The sequence below is a fragment of the Taeniopygia guttata genome, chromosome 6, assembly GCF_048771995.1.
Source record: "Taeniopygia guttata chromosome 6, bTaeGut7.mat, whole genome shotgun sequence".
Taxonomy (NCBI): Eukaryota; Metazoa; Chordata; class Aves; order Passeriformes; family Estrildidae; genus Taeniopygia; species Taeniopygia guttata.
Genome location: NC_133031.1, coordinates 36,905,582 through 36,927,322, shown reverse-complemented (window position 1 = coordinate 36,927,322; position 21,741 = coordinate 36,905,582). Strand labels below are relative to the sequence as shown.

At 35.0% G+C, this 21,741-nt stretch overlaps 1 protein-coding gene across 10 annotated transcripts; it reads right to left on the bottom strand.

Moving 5' to 3' along the window:
• Positions 1-7: 7 nt before the first annotated feature.
• Positions 8-21,475, bottom strand: MSH4 (mutS homolog 4). 10 transcript variants are annotated; one of them, XM_041717200.2, is made up of 20 exons: positions 20,383-21,464; positions 18,575-18,739; positions 17,571-17,734; positions 16,588-16,698; positions 15,736-15,851; positions 14,911-15,084; positions 12,533-12,705; positions 11,721-11,788; positions 10,742-10,816; positions 10,281-10,345; positions 9,564-9,733; positions 8,595-8,731; positions 8,080-8,183; positions 7,121-7,245; positions 6,087-6,287; positions 4,798-4,916; positions 4,147-4,275; positions 2,516-2,690; positions 732-820; positions 8-392 (listed from the first exon to the last, which is right to left on the bottom strand). In XM_041717200.2, the coding sequence occupies exons 1-20, from the start codon at positions 20,645-20,647 to the stop codon at positions 360-362; spliced, it is 2,658 nt and encodes an 885-aa protein (XP_041573134.1). In that variant the 5' UTR covers positions 20,648-21,464; the 3' UTR covers positions 8-359. The 10 variants fall into 10 exon arrangements, with proteins under 10 accessions (XP_041573134.1, XP_030132518.3, XP_072787501.1 ...); XM_030276658.4 differs by having other exon boundaries at positions 8-387; positions 20,383-21,457; XM_072931400.1 differs by having other exon boundaries at positions 8-387; positions 6,087-6,155; positions 20,383-21,455.
• Between the last annotated feature and the right edge of the window lie 266 nt (positions 21,476-21,741).

The window sequence follows — 21,741 nt, the reverse complement described above, 5'->3', positions numbered from 1 at the left end:
TTCCTCATAGAAGGCAAATGCTTTTATTCCAGGTGTGTCAGGGTGGGGGGAACCCATAAAGGATTTGGTCTTCCATTACTGAGTGCAATTTAGACTAATAATTAAAAATATAACACCATGTGAAAAGACAGTACTAATATTCTGTGGGAAAAACCAGAATCATCTTGCAGTCATAAAAATTAGAACAACCTATGTTACATATTACTGTTGCTCGTCATTTTTTCTGGGTGTGGCACAACTGGCTTCATACTTTTTCTTCAGGGCTTTCAAATATACACGCAAACTGTCAGGGTCCAGTCGAGAATTTCTGGCAGTCTGAACCAATCTCATTGCTAACTGGTATGTAGCTCTCTGTTTCATCATCTCAGGAGTGCTCTTCTGCCTGTGCTGTTCTTAAAAATATACATACATTAAAATATGAAATGAATTATGTTCTATTATAAAAATACTAGTATTAGCTATTTTCCAGCCTGTTTTTGATCTCACAATTCTTGGCTTGCATACAAACATTACACCCAATCCTCATTTACCCTAAGGGCCATTTTGTGTTGTCAGCTAACAGTGACCTTCAGTATGATCTTTAAGAACTGGTTCCAGAAATATAAAGTTTAATGAAACCTGTTTTCATTAAAACTTAGGCAGCACTTATCCTTTAACCCTTCAGAAACTGAAAATATATTTGAGTTGTATAAAAACTGTGAAATACAGCATTATAATTTTCTACTACATACCAAAATTTGTTTTGCAATGTGACTTGTGATTTCCTTTGCATCCAAAATTATGGATGATGGTAGGGAGGACACTTCTGCAGCTTTTAGTCCTAAACATATAAAACACAAATCAGGATTTTTAAATGTAATTTTTACCCCTACCTTCCATTTTATGTCTTCCAGAATTAACTTACCCTATTTTTTTTAAGGGGTAAAGATTTAATTTTAATGAAAATAATTCTGGTGTATTTTCTCTTTGTGTGGTTTTGTTTGTTTGTTGGCTTGTTTGCTTGTTTGGGGGGGTTTTGGTTTAGGGGTTTATTGTTTGTTGTGTTTTGGATTTTGTTGGTTAATAAATAATAAGGTTTGGAGAGATACAAAATAACACATCTACTTTTTTAAATGTTATATCTGAAACACACCTCAACATCAAGCTACTGCTGATAATACCATAAATGGGTAGATTGAGACGTATTAGGGGGTTAAAAGGAAAAAGAAACAGCACCATGGTGTTAACAGCTTTCTCGTTTCAGGTTTTTTAATTTGGCAGAAAATACAGAGATTTTGCTAACTACACTCTCAATTATATCCAGACATCCAGTGGACAGGGATGCCATTTTTCAACTTCTTTGTTGCCAACAGGCAAACTTCCAGATACTGGTGGTAAGAAAGAGATGTAAACATTTTTTCCTGCCCTAACATGATTTTTTAACTTTTTCCTTTGTCCATAACCATGGAAAGTCTGTGGTTCATTGGGTGGTTTAATACTACTGGTTTACAAATGAAAAAGTGTCATGAAGAGCCCTTGCACTCTCTCTTAGAATCTGACTTTGTTCAAGTAAGGTAAAGACAAGACACGAACACTGAGTTTCTAAAGGTCTCCTGTTCTCAGAAATTACTCTCTAAACATACAATTTTTTGGAGTTAGTGGTGGTGTAGCATCTAAAATTAAGCTTGTGATGCCAAAGTTAAACAAGTCTGAAATTCTGATCAAGGTAAGTTTTAAGTCCTGTTACTTGAGGCTCAGCTGGAATAATTTCTAGTCTTCAGCTACCAGTAGCTTGCAAAAGTCATGTGTAGCTAATTTCCTCTTGATTAAATGTTACCTAAATCTAGCAATCAACATACAAATCTAGTATTTGGAAACATGGATTTCTTGAAATCTTTGTCATTCAATCTTTTCTTTATTAACCCATAGTGTACAATCTACACTATAATTTATTCTAAAGTCAAAAGAGAAGTAAATCCACTTTTCAGAAAACACTGATGCTTTTGTAGACCCTCTCAAAATTGTCTTCCTAATATACTGTAAAATTCCTCTCGTTTTTTAAAGAAACTTGATTCCTTTTTGTTAATAGAAAAGGGCCGACCTGCTGTTAACCAGTCATATCGCTGCTTATGGCAGATACATCTTTAAGTCACTACCAAACATTAATTCACTTCCGTAAGTGCAGATAAAATGAACTTAAGTAGCATATGCTCAGAATGACTCAACTCATTCAAACAGATATGAATCGAGGAGATACTGGCATCAGTAAGACATCATTAAGATTTTTTTTTTTCACTACAAAATATCATGTAAGTTCTTCATACTACCCAAAACTACTATCCCACTACGTGGTTATCTAAAACACACAATTATTTGGAACAAATTATAGATATGGAGATCTCTGTATCTCTCTCTTTGAGAAAGACACAAACTCAAGAGAAACTTGTCATCAGAAAAAATACTATTAAATGCCTAATAACTGAAATAGCATCTTGTCTGACTTTTGCCAGCTGTAAGTCACAGTGGAATCCATTACCGTAGTTCTTTTCCTCTGTGTATCCTTTAGAAAGTGTGTAAGTGTAAGCAATTTTCTCCTTATTTCCAGCACTGCTTCTCACATGTTGCACTTGAAAATGGTAGTTTTCCACATTGGGATATAAAGCGTCTATATGACATAGTTCCAGGAAATGTGTAGCAAACAGTGTAAATGCCTAAATAAGGAAACAAGAAAGAAAATTTATTTTGGCAATGATCCAGAAACAAATTACAATAAATAAGAAAAATTAAATAATCTCACAGATGTTCACGTTTTCCTCCAAAACACTGAAAAGCTGTCTTTACTCTACTAAAGAAAATGAAAATCCTTAAGGGATGTGTTCTACCATTGGCAAGTACTTTTCCAACTGAGGATTCTTCTGCTCATTTCTCAATAGAAGGAAAACAATGTCAGAAACAAAGAGAATCCATAATGCTTACAAAATCTGACCGGTGCGGAGTGGAATGACTGTCAAATGGTTGCTTAATTCTCTCAAGGAATTCTTTATCAAAAGTACAAGTGACAGAAAGCATCTGAGCTTTTCAAACCAAAAAACCCTCAAAAGTACTCTGAATAAACTGAGGAGAAACAATCATCTGCACACTCAAAAGGTTCATAACAGCCACCTGAGGTTGATCACGTAACTAGCAACAGAGGTGAAACTTGGAATCCATCTAAAATTATCTTCCACTTTTCTAAACAAGTTTCTAACCTCTGTTACCAATTCACAAGTTATGTGGAACTACCACCGTACTTTGAAATGTAACCACCAGGTAAAGAGGTTCACTTTTAACATTCCAGCATAGAGCAAAACTAAAACTAAACAAGTAAAACTAAACATACTGGGTTATTCTCTTTCTAGACAGAGTTACAAGCTTGCAAGGAAGTTGGAAAGATATGGTGACCAGTGTTCTGGTTTTACATGGACTAGAGTTAGTTTTCTTCATAGTAGCTTGTGTTGGGCTGCTTTGGATTTGTGAATGAGACAGTACTGATAACTCACCCATGTTTAGCCACTGCAGAGCAGCGTTTGCACAGCACCAAGGACCATTCTGCTCCTCACCCTGCCCCACCAGCAAGCAGGCTGAACATGTTCAAGGAGCTGTGAGGGGACACAGCCAGGATGGCTGAGCCAAACTCACCCCAGGGACATCTCACACCACAATACTACACCATCACAATAAGAACTGTGAGGAAGGAGGAGGAAGGAGGGACATTTGGCATTCTGGTAACAGTCACTGTGAGGAAATGGCATTGCAGGAAATGACTGAACATCTGCCTGCCTATAGGAAGCAGCGAATGAATTCCTTATTTTGCTTCTGTATATGGCTTTCTTTACTTACTAAACCATCTTTATCTCAGCCCACAAGTTCTCAGGCTTGGGCTCTTGCTTGGGAGCAAGCAAGCAGCTGGATGGTGTATAGCAGCCGACTGGGGTTAAATCACAACAACCACTGAACAGAACACGTTTCCTCTATCACCGCAATTCTTACTATTCACCGCTTATGCAAAATAACGTATTTAGCCAAGAAATCTTTGCAGAACTGATGTTAAATAATGAGAAAATACTGTATGGACTTTCAGGACGACAAAACAATTCTACGGTTTAAATTCCTTTAAAACAGAATTACCTTTAAGTTCAACAGATATTCACAGGCAGCATAACAAATTCCAATACCTTCTTCGGCACTGGTACCTCTGCCAAGTTCATCAATAATAATGAGTGATTTATCATTAGCATTCTGTATGATGTACGTTATCTAGAAAAATATTCAGAGTGTTATCACTCCTATAAATGTGGATTTTTAAAAAGGAATTTTTTATGTTATTCAGATGGAACATAATGCAGAAATTTCAAAAAAATCTCTTGAGACAGAGCAATTTTACCTTTTCAAAGCTTTCAAACAGCTGTCAATTCTAATCAAGCAAAGACTCACACTACAGCATTCTTTCTCTTTTCCACTAAACGAATTACTTAACCTCAAAATGGTATTGGTTTGTGAGAGGAAACTGAGAGAGCTTAGGCCCCTACAAATGATAATTTATCATCTAAGCTGACCCAAAAATGTTGAAAGTACTACCCAACAAAGCACTGATTTTTACTCGCACTGGAATATCTTTCTGTTTAAGAGATGCCTAGTTTTCTGCTGTTTATCATAACAGAGAGGAAGGCTGAATTTTTGACTGTTTTTCAAAGTACACTCAGTGGAAATAGGCTAGTACAATTCCTATTAGCTTAACAGTAAAAATGGGCCTTGGACCTCGATAGCTGTATTTCATACCTCTTTCATTTCCTTCATGAATGTTGATGCATTTGTTTCAATATCATCATCCATTCCTATTCTGGTAAAAATCTGCTCTGCGATTCGAAAAGAACAATACTCTGCTGGGACATAAGAACCTACAAAGCAAGTAAAATACAAGTTTCTCTCATCACTGTAACATTTGCCTGAATACGTCACTGGGAAAAAAATTACGTTTACACTTGGTTTTTGTGCACAGCAGAGAAAGCATCTTACTTGATAAAGTTTTGTAAGATTACATTCTACCGTTAATTTATAAGAAAAAAGTTATTATATAGATAGGATAATTAAAGAAGCTTATCAGTGAAACTTTTAAGAAATCGTATGCCTGAAGCTGTTTGTCAGTCTAAAGGGATGCAGAGAAAACAATGAACTCTAGGATTGTTTTACATTTCCGTGGCTACTGATTTACCAATCCCAAGAAATGTTAGTTTCCCAAAATCAAGATGATGTTGCCTTTATCAGACTTCAAAGCATAGTAGTTTCACTGAACATGAAAAAACAGGAACCTTTTGCCAAAAACTTCACAGTCTGCTTTATTCATATTAAACATATGGTTTTGAGAGCAATTCCTCAAGAACTTGCAGTTATTGGGGACTGAACCCACAAATGCATGATGGATAGATTTTATTTTCCAGTGCTAAGTAGGTTCTTTCTATAGAGTTAGGTCTTTGACCTGTGCTACCAGACTTACTTTTAAGAAAAAAGTAATGAGAAATTCCTGAATATAGGAATGAATCTCAGTTAGACTTTATAAATAGCTGGTTTCCTTTTGTAATTTTAGTAACAGAACCTTGCAATATTTGTTACTACTTTTATTTGAAATAGTCGATCATTTATCTATTAATTGCACTTGTCTGGAAACATGTTTCTCTATGTAAATTAAGTATGCTCAAGGTCATGTGTTGCTTTTGGACGACTAACACACGTGTCTGATCAGCATACTTGAGGGACACTCACTACCAGTCTAGCAGAAGGTGCTAGATTGGATTATGGGGCTCCAAAGAATTAGGGCACGCAACTGTGCTTCTCTGAAGATAGACTGGGGAGGCTTCAAGAGATACAGATGGGGCCCCATACATTTCCAGCGGCAGATGAAAAACCTTACAGTTGCCTCTGTAAGCAATACAAGAGCTGCTAGAAGAAAATGGACTACAAATCACCTGTTAATATTTTATTTAGATATAATGCTTTTCTGGAACTAAGTACTTCTAACCAGAAAAAAAATATGCTGCAGAAGATGACAAATACTGTACACCCTTGCTCACCAATCTGTGCCATAATTTGACAGAGAGCAATCTGTTTCAGGTACGTTGATTTTCCACTCATATTTGGTCCTGTAATTATGACAAAATTGTTGCCCTCTGTCAGGTACGTGTTGTTAGACACAGGCTTTTCCATAGCTATCTTTTCAAGAATGGGATGCCATCCCTGCTTGATTGCTAAAGTATCGGTAAATTCTGGACGAACTAAATAAAGAAAAGAGATGTAAAAAATTCAGGAGTTAGTGTGGGAACCTTTCCATTACTAAGCTAGTATGTTTTGAAATAAAGTTAATTCTTCCAGAGCAGCACTCTTGGGAAGAATTACCAGCCACTTTCAGGTACAGATTCTCATTACCATGCAAGCCTTCATGATTTATGACTACAAAAACAAACCTGGAACTAAAACTTTATTTCTAAATTAATGTTCTGTGGTTTTGTTTCCTAGCAAATAGGGTTGCACTCCAATAACAAAAATGCAAAGAGCTGAAGTATTTTTATAAAGTACAAGGGTTGTGGACTCCTGTTACTTCTTCATATGTACTCTGTATTTGCATGGTAATCAGGAAAGTGTCATTCCTTCTATTTTTGTTATATGTTACCATACTGATTATTTGGAAGTGTACCATGCCTACAGAGATCCATTTCATCCTGGAACTATCTCTATGGATTTCTTTCAGAATACAGTTCTTTTCTGAACCAATTACACATGGCTCCTCTTTATCCACCAGCATTAATGGAATAGAAAAAACCATAAACAGTGAATGTCTATACACTTCATGCTTTTGAGCGGAATATACTTAAACTGCTTATTTTGAGAAGAGTGACTGGAAAGGCTTATGGCAGCTAACTAGCAAAATTTCACTTTGATGAATGGAAGAAGAAAGAACATCAGCATAAAACTAGCAAAGACAGAGCAGAGACACCCACCTAAAGACTACTGAGACAGAAAAAGAAATGGAACCATACAAAACAGTCTGATCATTCTCCATCAGAAGGGTCTTTATCTAACCCATAACAGAACTGAAGAAGAAACCTACCATAATCGGAAAGAGTGCAGGCGTGGGCAAATGAAAGCAGCATATCCAGCATAGACACAATGTCAGACAGCTTGTATAAGCAATGAATGTGCTCATAGATCTCATTCAGTAGCTTACACACTATTCTGAAATAAGAAATTGATTTAGCTGTTGCACAGCACATTCTGTCACTTTATACAACTTACGGAAATAAAGGAATTATAATGTCCATGCTGCATACCTTAGGATAAAAGGTCACTCATAAAACACAATCATGTATACCAGATGGGAGTACATGTATAAATTTCTTGCAAGTAAATTAAGATCTTGTACCTTCCTCTCAGCTAACATTCTGCTGATCAGACACAAGACACATACCTCAAATACCAACAGCTCGTATGTTTTTAGTTCATTAATACACAGAATGAACTAAAAACATAGCTATGGAATCAAGTATGTTTTATTAACACAGGAAATGTGACTCTAATTCCTTTAGATCTTCATGTTATAAAAAAACCCTACATGACTGCTAGAAAGAATTTCCATTCAACTGACAGGTAATATTATACTTACTAAGTTGTGAATCAGAGAGGAGAGCAACATGACATGCAGTAAGGACAAGATACAGAAATAGACAGTTCTGCTCTAAATATAAGGAACTGACTAAAAGTACCAATTCTGCATTACAGACGCAAAACAAATGCATTAATTGTGCCATTTTGTGCAGACAATTCACCCATAAAAAATTTACATGATGACCACATATATTAATAAATGCCAATATATTTGTGAACATATTTAATACAATGCACAATTTATGGTTTATTTTGTCTCAAGAGGCACATTTGAACAGCGTTGCTTTAGACTATTTCTGTAAGTAGCTATAATTTAACAGAAAGAGAGCTTTAAAAGCCCACATACAGATAATTGGAGAAAATAAACATACTTAGCAAATATTAAATAGTTTTAACAGGTCTTACAAGTAAGTCATGTGATATATTTCTCTCAGGGACTCCTGACATCTTTCATTCATTTTTATTAAATCTGCTGAAGTGAAGCTATATGTGTTCTTCATTTTCGTGATCTATGGGGAATTGAAACCAACGATAAGAGCTCGCCTTATTATCAGAAGGAAAAACAGCTCCTAAAAACTGAATTGGGAACCATATGTGGAAACAAAAGAGAAAAACCAGACCAGTTTCATTTTTACTACATTATTTAAAAAAAAAAATCAATTTAAGGTAACAATTAGCAAGATACACAACTTTATTCTTGCACAAAACGTAATTGCATGTACTTGCACATTTTTTGATTATATAACTGAATATAGGGTAGTTATAAAAAAATCCCAATTAAAACTTCATTTACTTCTAAATATCTTCAATGAAATTATTTTTATTGTTATTTACTGTATAATGTGTACTTTATTAATATATTATATACAGTAAATAAAATATACAGATATATTATGCTAAAACATATTTTGTACAAATACCTTTGTAAACTCTGAAGGAAGCTGGCCATTAGGTAATGTTGAACAATCAGCATTCATCTGGATAAAAAATCCACGAGCAGAGCTGAAACCGGTTTTCATTGGCAGGCTGTACTTTTCAGCAAGTTGCGTTATCATACCTACATACCACATACAAAGATTTAACCCAAATTACATACATTCAGGTACACCCTTCTCCTCTCCACCCCCCTCCCCCTACCTTGTGCCGGTACAGAGATGGAAAGAGTTAATGGAAGGTTTCAGAAATACAAAACTGGTACCATCTGTATTTTTCACTATGTATGAATGTAGGATGAGAATAAAACAGGAACTTCATAACACATGAAAGGTGCTGAAATTTCTGATGCTTTTTTAGGTTTCCAACTATAGACTAAACTAAGATGGTCCTTTCTAGAAATGAGTACTTTATACTAAAAAAAAAGGAAATCAGTTTCAAATGGAACTTTTTTCTTCTATTTTGACATAATAATAAACAGGAAGGTTACTAAAACACATGCCAAAACACCTTTTGTTCTTATTTTCCAACTCGTAATACCTTAGCTAAAAGGTAGTCCACAGAGAGATCAAGACTGCTCAAAATATAAAGAACAAAGAACTCAGATATTTTAAAGGAAGAAGCTTAACCAAAGATTTACATGTTTTATGCAGAGTATTTTAGGTGGAGTAATTCTGTTCCAGTATTTCAACTTTTTTGCACTTTAATAGAACAAGGACTAACAGAGCTTTGAATATAGGAATCACCATATAATTATTCAATTTAATTGAAATAAAACTGAGGTTTTGTCCGGAAATGGATAATCTCAGTTGCTTATCAGTTACAATTAATTCATACCAATACTAAATACTTTTTACATATGCGAAGGTTCTAACACACATAATTACATGGCTTCTATATGTCAAATGCAATCTACTTTAAACTCCAAATACATACAAATTTTAATTTAGAAATACCTGCTATGTCATCAACAATTTCTGTGTATGTTCTACGAGCTATGTCAAGGAATTCATTGATGTTAGGCTTAACAGCGTAGCACTTCTGAGTCCTCATACTCAGACATCCTTTTGTGTATCTTGTATCATCATTAATTACACTTGTAATCTTTTCAAGTATAATTCCAAATCTGCAATATCGGTTGTATCGCTAATTAGATACACAATACTTTACGATTTTTACTTGCAGCAATATCCCCAAGTAGCAGTATTACAAGTAAGTGAAGCCACTTTTAAACTTTCTACTGTTAAAACAAAACCTTACATTTCATTTCTATTTTCACCTCAGAATGAATCGTGACTATACCGAAGCCTGAATAAAAATACTATTCACATATTTGGGACATATAAATTATTTTTCAAATATACAATACTTGATTTTTGCGTTATTATGGAGACTCTAGGAAACCATTACTCTTGTCTTTTCAGAATTATTTCTAGAGGGAGTTCAGTTTAGCAGCAACTCCACTATCACAGTGGAGTTTTTGCTCCCCTCTCTTGCTTTTAACCCTGTATTCATTAGCTGAAAATTAAGATTTTTCTGACAATGAAAATTAGCTTTAAGCAAAGGAATTGAGGTACACTCATAACTATAAACAAAGATGCCACGTCTTTTATCTTACAGGCACTTTTGAGATGAAAGTTTCTAACACAATAGCTAAGTATTATGAGAAATACCTTGTATCTTCAAGAGAATTGTAGTAAGCCTTTAGCAGCTGTGTGTTACAGCTTCTTAAAGCAGCCTGTTGAAGATTCAAATATGGACATGACAGTTACTTCTTTCTGCAGCTTTTTTAAAGGACTGAAAGTTTTCAGATTGAGTGAGGCTAATCAGCATTTTTGTATATTGTGGAATCTGAGCAGGAGTTTCAGTTAAATGTTTGTTATATAATGCAATATTCGGGTAATGGTAGGAATCCTGCTTTTCACAGCACAGACACAAATGCGTATTTCCGACTGGCATTAGGAATCAACATAGTATGTTGACAGTATTGTGTTCCGTAATGATATATTTTTTTTTATTTTATTGATCTCTTCTGACTTGAGATACTCTATGAAATTTAATAAACTGCACTTCATAAGAATAAGGACAAAATGGTTTGTACTTTATTAAAAAAAAAAGAACGAAGACTGCTTACTTTCAGAGGCTCCACAAGTTCTAAGGTATGCTTCAGGTAGATTAAATTAGTTATTTTGGATTCAGCAGTTTTAACCTGTTGAAAAATTTTCCGAACGTTGGAGGTGTTCGTACGAGTGTTCTAAAAAGTACTTAAGAACTAGTAGAACTCACTTAACAGTTCTTAACAGCAATAGGCTTATACATTTAATGAAAATTCCGTAATCTCACTTTGACAATTTTGTATCTGCACAAAAAATATTTACCTAAATTTTGCACTGCCTGCTGTGATAGTTTGTCCATCAGTTAAGATTTTCCTATGTTTGAACTGATAATGACTGACTCTAAGAACACCCTGCTAAGCCAAGCTGTGAAAACTTTTCATCTTCTATGTATACTTAACTCTATACAAGCGCTACACAATTTGTAGACTTTTTCAAAGCAAATACATTATGTATTATAATGAAGCTCACACCCTTTTCCATTAATGCTGTTAAACACAACATAACCCATAATAACAACATAACAAACTGCTTGATTTCGCTTTCGTTAATATACGTACATCTTAGACATCTGCTCATATGATAATAAAAAAATCCAGTAAAGATTCCAAAATCTTTCTCACAATAATGACTGTTCTTCAAAATCTTTCACTCCGAGAAACCCTCGACCTTGTTTTGTATGCCCCATTAACACTCATGATAAAGAATTTTGCTGCTGACATTAGGGCATAACATATGCAGTACACATGCACTGTGCTCTTAAGACATGACAGACAGTCTCTAGGACTGTAAGTCACTAAACACTTTTTCCATTTATGCTGATGTGAAGAAAATTCCTCTCTCTCATCTGAGTGCTGTTAAATAAAATGTACACTTATGAAGAATAAAGGTGGGGAGTGATTGGAAGTACATTTGCATAAATTAGGATGAATCATAGACATCACATTTATATATTACATATTATGGACAGATTTTCAAAAGGTGTATTTTGAAACATACTGTATCCTGCTTTGGAATCTGTACCAAAACTGAAAGTAGTTGTTCTGTATCGAGGAATTTTGAGATAACTGTAAAACAAAAGCATACACATCAGAAATTAAACTACAATTATAAATTATGTATTTTTTCTGAAAGCACACAATTAATTAGCTATCCTAATGCCAACATTTTTCTTACATTCTATTGTCACAAATTATTTACAGAGTAAAAACTAGCTTAAAAATAGCTAATATCTGAATTATTTTGTCATAACCATACTTATGACTTACTCTACCTAAGCTTGCAGTGATTATTGTATAGGTAGACAACTGTCAATTCAGAAATACTTTTTTTTCATAGATTGAATTGTGTTTCTCTTGTGACACAGATGAAGATCATATGATCCAGTTTCAGGTGGACTAACTCTAGTATTGTATTTTACCTTTTTCTGGATCGTATGTTTTATGAAGCAACAGGAAAAAAAATATTTATACGCAAATATTTCCTAAGCAATGTGTTTGTTTTTTCATGTATACATTATATACTTGTATACATCAAACATAATGCATAATCAGCCACAGAGGTAAAGAGACAGCCTCACAGACTTCTATACACTGTTTCAGAGAAATTCAACTTTTCTAAGCAAAGTACTTGAGAAAAGTATCACTATGATAACGTAGATTACTTCAAAAAATAAAGTGCTTACTATATCACCTAACAAACCATTAAAAATACTTTTCAAACATACCGAGTTACACTACATACTTTCCCATATTAGAGAAAAAGTGTTTAAAAAGAAATATAATATGAGGTGTTACAAAATAAACCACTACCTGCTTGAAGACCAAAAAAGAGTTCCTCATCCTGGAGTAATTCCTGAACAGAGTCCAGTCTTGTGTTAATTGTTTCAGCATCAACTAGAGGTTCCAGAATATTGGCTCTAAGTCTCCGACTTCCACCGGGAGTTTTAGTGTAATTTAGAACACCAAGAAGTGTATGACCATTCCTTTGAAAATAAAATAGATGTGAAGAATACGTACACCAAAAAAAGAGATGGCAAGTGTCAGGAGACATTTATAGGCAAGAGTATTCTACAAATCTGAGGCGTGCATTGGCATGCTTAGCATCTCCCTGTTTGCCTTATATATTTTATGAACTCCAGTAGTTTAGGAAGCTAGGTAATTCAATGTAATTTAATACAATATTAGCCCTCAATTATATAAGTACAGAAGTACATTTGTACTTAGTATTTTATATTTTTTTTTGTAGTAGTATCTCATTGCTACTGCAGTGGTAAAGTTCACATTTTCCCTCTCAATTAAACTAATTAAAATGAACAAACCAACTCTACACAAAGAGGCAAATTATCAAGTTATAATCAGAGAGCAAGTATTAATCAGAATAATTTCCTTGAAATACATTTCTGAAAATAATTTAAAATACTTAGAAGTCAAAAAGAGAAATAATTTTTGGTTTTATTATTTTGAAGAACATATTTCAGTCAATATTAAGAGCTAAATAACATGCTTAAAATTTCTAAGTATTTGTTTAATCCTTATGGCTTTTACGTATTACATATCCCAGGGTTTCACACTTAAGGGTGACTGCATCTACGTAGAATAAGCCATCTCTAATATTTACACCTACTACACAGACAAATAGTTTTAGAAACCTGAAATCTTCTATGCTATTGGCTGGAAGAAGACCCATGAAGTATCAGGGTCATAATAACATATTGATTTAAATCAGAACTTGAATAGGAAGAAACATGATACAAGTACACAAAACAAACACCATGGAAAATAAGTAGGTAGGTAGGTAGGTAGGTAGGTAGGCAGGCCGGCAGGCAGGCGGGTAAAGAGACAGAGTGAGCAGAAACACCCTGAAATACAATGGTATACAAAAAGCAAAGCAATAGCCAAGAGAATTAAAAAAAAAAAAAAAAAAAGGGGGGGGAATTCAAACCCAGTTGCATTAAGGATGTATTCACTGTATGATGCAACCCATGACAATACTTGAGTGCAACTCTACATTTGGGAGAGTATCCACAGTGCCCATCTTTAGGCAGTTGAGGACTTATTTCTCTGCACAATTAAATGAAGAGAGACGAGCCCGTCCAGAATTAAGACTGGCACGCAAATTTCACTTAAGATATTTCTGGTGTGTGCCTGCGCTGTTAACTTTTACCTGCTAATACCTAGTACAAAGATATCTAACCAGGCTTTGGGGGTAAGATCTATGTAATAAAAATAGCTATGTCTGGCTGATTCAAACTTGCCAATGGATCAGCAAAAATTCTGCATCAATAATGCTAAAAAAAATCCAGAGAAACTTAAAGCAGTTTGCTGTTGCTCAGTTCCTCTCAAACCATCTGAAAATTAAGAATAGAAAAGTATTTTTTCAGAAAAATATTGCTCCAAAAGTACCTTACTATGCAAGGCATTCTGTGATTCTACTGCATCTCCCCAAGGGGAAAGCTCTTATGAACAGTATTTGGAGAGTGAGGAATCTCCAGGCTCCCCTTTTTAGATCAAGGTGATTAAGAGGACATCTAAACAGAGGTGGATCTCAGAACTTGACAGGCAGCAAAACGCAAGTTCCAAGCCTTTCGCTTGCTAACCACAAGCGTAACAGTGTGGAGAAGTTAAGCCTTGAGGTTTCTTCTGCCTACAAGGCAAGTGCCCATGAAGGAAGTGCTCCAAGCATTGATCTCAATGTGGAAAACTACCATGCAATCAAGTAGCACATTGCACATTCCCATCATTATAGAAATTACTCTCTTTCCCCCTATTAGAGCTAAATGAAAGCAAAACAACCTTTCAAGGCTGAAGCATGTATCTTGTGTAAAATGACTAAAATGCCAGTGTTTCAATCCAACATAAGAAACTTGCAGAAATATTGCCTCTTTCATTTCCCAATCTGTACAATTTTGCATAAACAAATTTTTAATATCTGATTAAAAAATATACATCAATGTAAAGATGATCATGCATCATCTCTTTCTACAATTCAGTTTAAGATTTCCTGTGCTAGAAATTGTGTACTGAATTGTAACATAGTTCTCTGTCAAGATATTTTTCTAGAAGCTCTGAATTGTATGCAAGTTCTCTCGTATAGAAATACATACATGCTCAGCTCTTTGACACAAATATCAAGGAAACTTAGAGAAATCCATCTTTATAAAAAGCTAACTTGAAAAAACTATTCTTACCGAGAATCTCTGTTATTAATCACTAGTTCAAGATTTTGTGCTGATGATGAATCTATCATAGCTGTTTTCTCACTCCCCTGGAAACGAACCTTGAGTGATTTAGGAGCATAAACGGCGTTTTGGATAAATTCAACATATTTTAGCAAAGCTGCTGCAGCTGCAAGACAGTAATACCTTGGAAAGAAACAATCTTTTATGAATGTTGAATACTGCTATAGAAATACCACAAAAGTAGTGCACAACAGAAATAATATTTACATTACTGTGGCTTGGCAACTACTGTGATTGATAGCACTGAAAAAGCAGTATATTTCAAATATGCACAAACCCATGTCTAGTGAACATATATTCATGCAAATCAAATATTCATAAACGTCTGAGTCTCTGTACACTTGACAGCCTACACTGTATCAGCCTACACTATATGGTATTGTGAACATACGTATTTCAACAGACACAGGTGATTTGAAGACCCTGGTCACCACGTATCAACACTTAAAATTGTTGATACATAGAAAATGCTTGCTGAGGCCAGAAAGAAAGGCAGTCACAGCTCTTGAAAGGTATCTTTAAGGAAAGAATGAAAAAGATTAAGTGGAAAGTTGTGAAAACTCAAAACACCACCCAACTGTAACAGACTTTCTATGTAACAGGCCTTCTATTTACATTTCTACATATATCAGAAACACTGGAGGCCAAAATACAAAGATCTCTTAAGAGTTTTCTAACCTTTGCAACCTGACACAGATATATGTAATGAGTACATAAAATGATTTCGTTAAAAACTTATCTGGACATGGCATGCTTTTCCTTATTTAAACATACTTTGATTGGACTTCCATGAAAATGGTGCTGAATTCAGATGCACACAATTGTTCTATGTACTCCAAACCCTTTGTTTCATTGAAGTATTTTCTCTGGACAGTTGTAAACGTCACATTCTGTGAAGATGTGGATGAAAGCAAATCATTTTAGAAATTACATCAGAAAAGACTTCTATATTTTTCTAGTGATACATGTTTCCTAGAAATCTATCAACTGATTCTGCAATCTGTCTTCATAGAAATATTCATTCTAGCTTACTAGCACAAGGAGGTCAATGTAACTGAGGGTGTGCAATACACAAGTGATTTATGTGAGAGAAAGAGGAGAGAGGTCAAGAAGTAGAAGAGCACTCATGAAAAAGCCATCATCTCTGCAGCAATGAAGCAATTCAGGCAATACTTAATAGTTTTTTTAAGGGTTCTGAGCTTCAATATGCATAAATCACTTACACTAGTTCATTCTATCCTCTTTTACCCTGACAATGCTTTTTCCTATTCTATGATACATAAGCCCTATTCATTTTTCAGCTTGAGAGAACAAAGGAGAACGCTTGATTTTTAAATTTCTGTATCTTTCCTAGGTTCAGTACTACCCAATGCTACAAATTCAAAACTTCCAGCTTTCATCAGCAACATACCCATCTCTGTAATTATCAGTACTAAAAGTAGCAGCATGGGAGCTGCATTTAGTTTATTCACTACCATTCTAAATTTAGACCTGAAAACAAAATCTTAAGATTTTAAATATTAAAAAAAAAAAAACTTAAAAAAAATCTTTTAAATCTTAAATCAACCATCATACAAAAGCGATCAACAAGAACTCTAAAACATTGAATGAAATTTTAGATCTTACCTTGAAATGCTCTGTTATCAGACTGAATAATTTTGTTGTATTCCCTGCATCACAGGCAGTGTTTGACATTATTATTTCTAGTGGTGTTAAAATCTTGAGTTTAGTAATAACCTAGACAAAAAATTCAAAACAATTAAAAAATTATATAATCTCAAACATTTTAGAAAATAACAACCAGCACTAACAAAATACCAAACCCTTGTATTTTAGAACCAGCACTAATGCTTAAAAATAAAACAAAGATACCCATTATATAACACTGTACATTATACAGCAACTGTAATGTACACAAATGTTTACAATATACATTGTACAACATTATACAACACCTGTTTTAGTAAACAGATTTGATGGTCGTTTATACCCAGAGTCAGAGTTACTTACTGTCCTAATAGAGCTTTTGCTTCTTTGAATATTTCTTTGAATATGTAAAGATGCTAAAAGCCACGTTATTTTCTAGCACACATAACTGAAAAATAACCCACAAAATAAGATGTTTCACTAATGCCCTTGCTGCATAAATGAGAGACTACTCACCAAATTAATGCAGAATATGCAGTGCTGGCTGTAAATTGAGTGAATTTCATTTCAAAATGAGATGGAGTAATTATGTAACCAACGCCAAGTATAATTACTCTGTCACACACACACATTTATGCACTTCTATTCTCACAGTTGTTTTGCTGGGTGAAGAATACCTGCAAGTTCTACTACCATGTATTTCCCATTGCTCTTCAAAACGAGGCATCTCAGTTTCACAAACAGTGCATTTTGCAGAAAGGCTATTTTTCCTTTGAAAAACATTCTTTCCTCTTTAATATCTGAGGCACAGTAAGGAAAATAGTCTCTTCAACACTGCACATTTTCTAGAATTTGCTACTTCCACTTCTGAGAAATCTCTTCCACAAATTAGAAATATAATTTTCCATTAGACATAAGCTTTTTTCAAGAAAGTAAGTCACAATAATTAGGCCATAAAATACCTTGGTGTAAGTTGTATTGTCTGCAAATTGTGATAATATTATCTCAGGATTTTTTAAATCTATACTGGCCATTCCTACTTCCCCTCTGGCAAGGCCTCTTCCTTCTACTACAGCTACAATAACCGATGCAACAGTATGAGCAGAAACTGCAGATGAGGATGTAACTGCAAAACAGTCATATATATTCAGTTACATTGAATACAGATTAATGAAAAATTGATCAACGAGCATCACAAATGTAACACAATTCCACAACAGAGCAAGGATAAATAAATATGGAGACGCAGGAAAGAGACTGAACTGATAATGATTAGTCTGACTGTGAAAGAACTAACTTTAAATCCCATTACTTTTGCATTACCAGAGCATATATGATACATGTAACATGGCACAAGGCATCATTATGCTGTAACACCATTTTGCTCACATGAAGCACTGCAAGATGTACCAGCAGCTACAAAGTGTTCTGGAGAACTAGTGTTCTACACCTCTGAACATGCTAACATAAGACATAAAATATATAAAACACATAAAACACATAAAATACACCTCTGAACATGCTAACATAAAATACATGAAACTTGCACCAAGAAACTTGATAATTATGTTATATATGATGTCTAACACATTACAAACTTAAAAATGAACCCTGATTAGAGATGTACATGAATTTGGGCTCTTTAATGACCACACTACATGTCCACAAATACAATTTGATTTTGGTCAATTTGAAAAAAGTCTGAATTCTAACTACACTGATAATTCATACGTGAATGCAAAGTAAGTAGCAAGAGGATGCAATACCAAAACATCATCTTAGTATGTAAAGTACTATATTCTTGTTCGTGTATTATTCCTTGGCAGCATCCTCTGTGGTACAAAACACATTGTGTTTTGAATTTATTTTAATATCTTAATATATCACATTAAAAATTAAACTCTTTAATAAAATAAAAGTCAGAAATATAAGTTGGACTATTTCCTCTAAGAACTGTTAATCTTACCCGAATATCCCATAAGAGGGGTATGGCTTCTGCAACCAGATCTACCAGAAGAGAGAGGTGTTTTTCCTATACATGTGCTATTCAGGCCTCGCAGAGAAGAAGAACTCGTGAGATTCAATGTGTTAGCATTTTCTACACAAGAACTTTTGTCCCCAAAATATGATTCTGAGGGAACAGAAATAAGTAAATTACGAAAACAGCCACAACAAATTCTTATTCAGAAAGCAATATACAAAAAACAGCTTACAAAACTTCATTTTCTATTAGCAGAAATAGAGATATCCAAACAAAATGTCATTCTATGAAAGCTCTCCACAGTATAAAAGGAAATAAATCAGACTGCTTTGAAAACAAGCTTGCATTAATATGATTATTTTTTACAATGAGATTACCTGCAGTGCTAATAAATTAATTAATTGTTGAACAGAAATAATACAGCAGAAGTCACTTTACTAAGTATCATTTCATATTCTAATGAATTGTAAATTTATGAAGGAATGCTTTAAATCAACTTTATCTCACATTTGCCCATCATTTGAAAAATCATTATCTAAAACTGCACACGTGTTTATGAAAACCTTTTTTTAAAAACTGAGCATTCCTTTTAGAAAACATGACAATAAAAGAAAAAGAACCACTCGGGAATGATAACCTTTTGAATTTATGGGGATCAACTCTCAGAAATGATACAGTAACCTGGGATGTATTTGTTAACAGCAGTTTCTTTCACATGTCTATTTAAGATCTACCTGTGATTTTTAAGTCCTGCAAAATATCTTTGTCTCAGAACACTTTAAATTTCCAATAAATTATTTAAGTAATTTACTTGTTTTTAAGTCTCTTGAGAAGACATCGTTAATCTAGTTTAGATAACTGCTAAGATTAAAAAAAATTAATGAAAATAGAAACAGCAGATCCACTTAAAAAACTCCAGGTATTATAAAACATGTAAACACAAATGTTTCTGTTTCTTATATTACATTAAAAATTGACACACAGGAAAAAAATACTCAAATATTGGTTTTAGATGATCAGTTAACTGCATGAATCTTTATCAAGGCTGGCTGGTAGAAAAGTATCCACTGTACTGGGGTTCTGGGGTTTGTTTGGGTTTTTTGGAGGGTAAGGTGGGAATTTCTTTGTATTTGGGAGTTTTTTAATCTTAAAACAGTGACAAGTGATAAAAATATTAGCTCAGACTCTTTGGTTGGGAACTTTTTTAACAGTGGACACATGAGCATTGCAATGCATACTGATAATTTTTTAAAAATAGCATTCACTTAGATTTTGGCATAAGTTCAGTCAGAATTCTGGCAGAAGAGACTTCCTGTAGAAGGTACTGAATCTGGCGTAAAAAGGGGGAAACCAGTAATTTTAAAGACCAGATGAACCAAATGATATACAGGTATTTCTCAAACCCAACATTTAAGTCGTGGCCTATTTGACTTAGCAGTCTGCTTGGTTTTTTTCTTTTTTAGGACTCCTCTTCAGTCATATATATTACCCAAACACATTTTACCTAATTTCCAATTTATACACAATGGAGATACATGTGAAATAGAGATTTTTGGAGTTCACTTAACAAAATGAATTAAGCATTTAAATTTCAGTTTGTAGAATTATGTGTTGAATTTTAAACTTTTACTGGAATAATTTCCATTGTTCCGGCCCGCTAAATGACAACGGTCGCTATGAAGGTTAGCTGCTGCTGCCCCATCTCAGCAAGGCCCGCTTTTAACAGCTCTTTCGGAACCCGAACCGAGCAGACAGCAGAAAGAAACATATAAAGGCCCGGGCAGAGACCGTACCTCCCCTTTCGGAAGCTGCCGGCTTCACCGCGCTGTTCCCGGCGACCCGGCCGGCTACGAGGCCTTCCCCGCCGGAGCCGCCCGGCCGTATCCCGCCGCTAGAGCAGGCCCCGGTGCTCTCCGAGCTGTGCGGCGTCTGCAGCAGTCCCAGGGTGTAGCGGGGTGTCTGCTCCGCCCGCCCGCCCACGCTCGGCGTGGAAGAGCCGCGGCCCGCGTAGGATTCCGAGGTGGCCGAGGCGATGGCCCGCCCGCCCGCGCCCGCCATGGTGCGAGCCTCAGCAGCGCCCGCCGCCCGCAATGGCGGCGCCCGGCCCGCCCCGCGCCCTCAGAGACGGGCCCGGCTGCTAAAAGCTGCCGAGCTGCAGCTACAAACGATACAGCAGTACGCAGAGCTGCTGGCCCTGCAGCGGCCTTAATTATAAATACGTAGGGAAAGTGCTTGCTCTGCTCTTTAAAGCAGAAGTACTGCATTTCAACTTAATTTACCCCGCATTAATTCCTCACCATTCAGACGTCTTTAGCAGAAGTTTAAGCAATGTTTTCTTCCTGCTCAGGAGTCTGGATACAGAAAGATCCCCGAAATAACCACAAAGCTAGTTTACCTCCGTAGTTGTCCTAAACACCTGCTTGTAAGAACGTTTTGGAACACTAACACTGCTTTGTATATTGGCATCATGTAACATACACCACTAAAATGTTTCAATTTACATTTTGCCTAGGCAAAATTTTGTCTCTGGCACTAAATACACCTGCATTATGAAACACTCCTTATACTCACACCTTTTTTAACCTATAATTGTGTATAAGATCTTTAGAAATCACAGCTGACTTAGGAAATTACATTGATCAAACTTCCATCAGAGAACTCCAATAATATTAATAGGATTTCAGTCTAAAGTGAAATGTTCTACACTGCTATGCAATATCACCCACATAATAATTCCCAGGCTATCTCTGTCTGTAAGAGACTAGAAACTCTGGAGATGATTCCATTTTGTCTACAGAGCACAGAAAAATAACAACTTTCTAGCTACTAAACAGTGTTTTCCTGGATGAAAACAATTGCACTTGCAATGAAAATTGAAAAAATGAAACTTTAAAAAAATTACTTTAAAATTGTTGGTTAACGTTTAGTCAAATCAAACCCAATCAGTGCTCTTGTTCCCTCACACTCAACACAAAGCCTTTTTTGTAAGGCTTTTTATTGTAACTTTTTCCCCAAACCTTGAAAGATAAAATTCCAGGATTTGAGCAAAGAATTCATTAGGCAAGCGGGCAGTTAAAAGGAGTAGAGTTTTTACCTTAACTGAAAGCCTGTAGGCTTTAAAAATACATTAGAAGTGCTTGAGCACTCAAATT

What these genes read in the sequence shown, in the direction of transcription:
- MSH4 (XM_030276658.4), bottom strand. Translation starts at nt 20,647, where the DNA reads ATGGCGGGCGCGGGCGGGCGGGCCATCGCCTCGGCCACCTCGGAATCC. An exon ending in TTCATGGAAGTCCAATCAAA is followed by an intron (nt 15,085 to 15,735) that starts GTATGTTTAAAT and finishes TTTCTTTCCAAG; the next exon opens with GTATTACTGTCTTGCAGCTG. An exon ending in CACAGAGGAAAAGAACTACG is followed by an intron (nt 821 to 2,515) that starts GTAATGGATTCC and finishes TTATATGTTTAG; the next exon opens with GACTAAAAGCTGCAGAAGTG.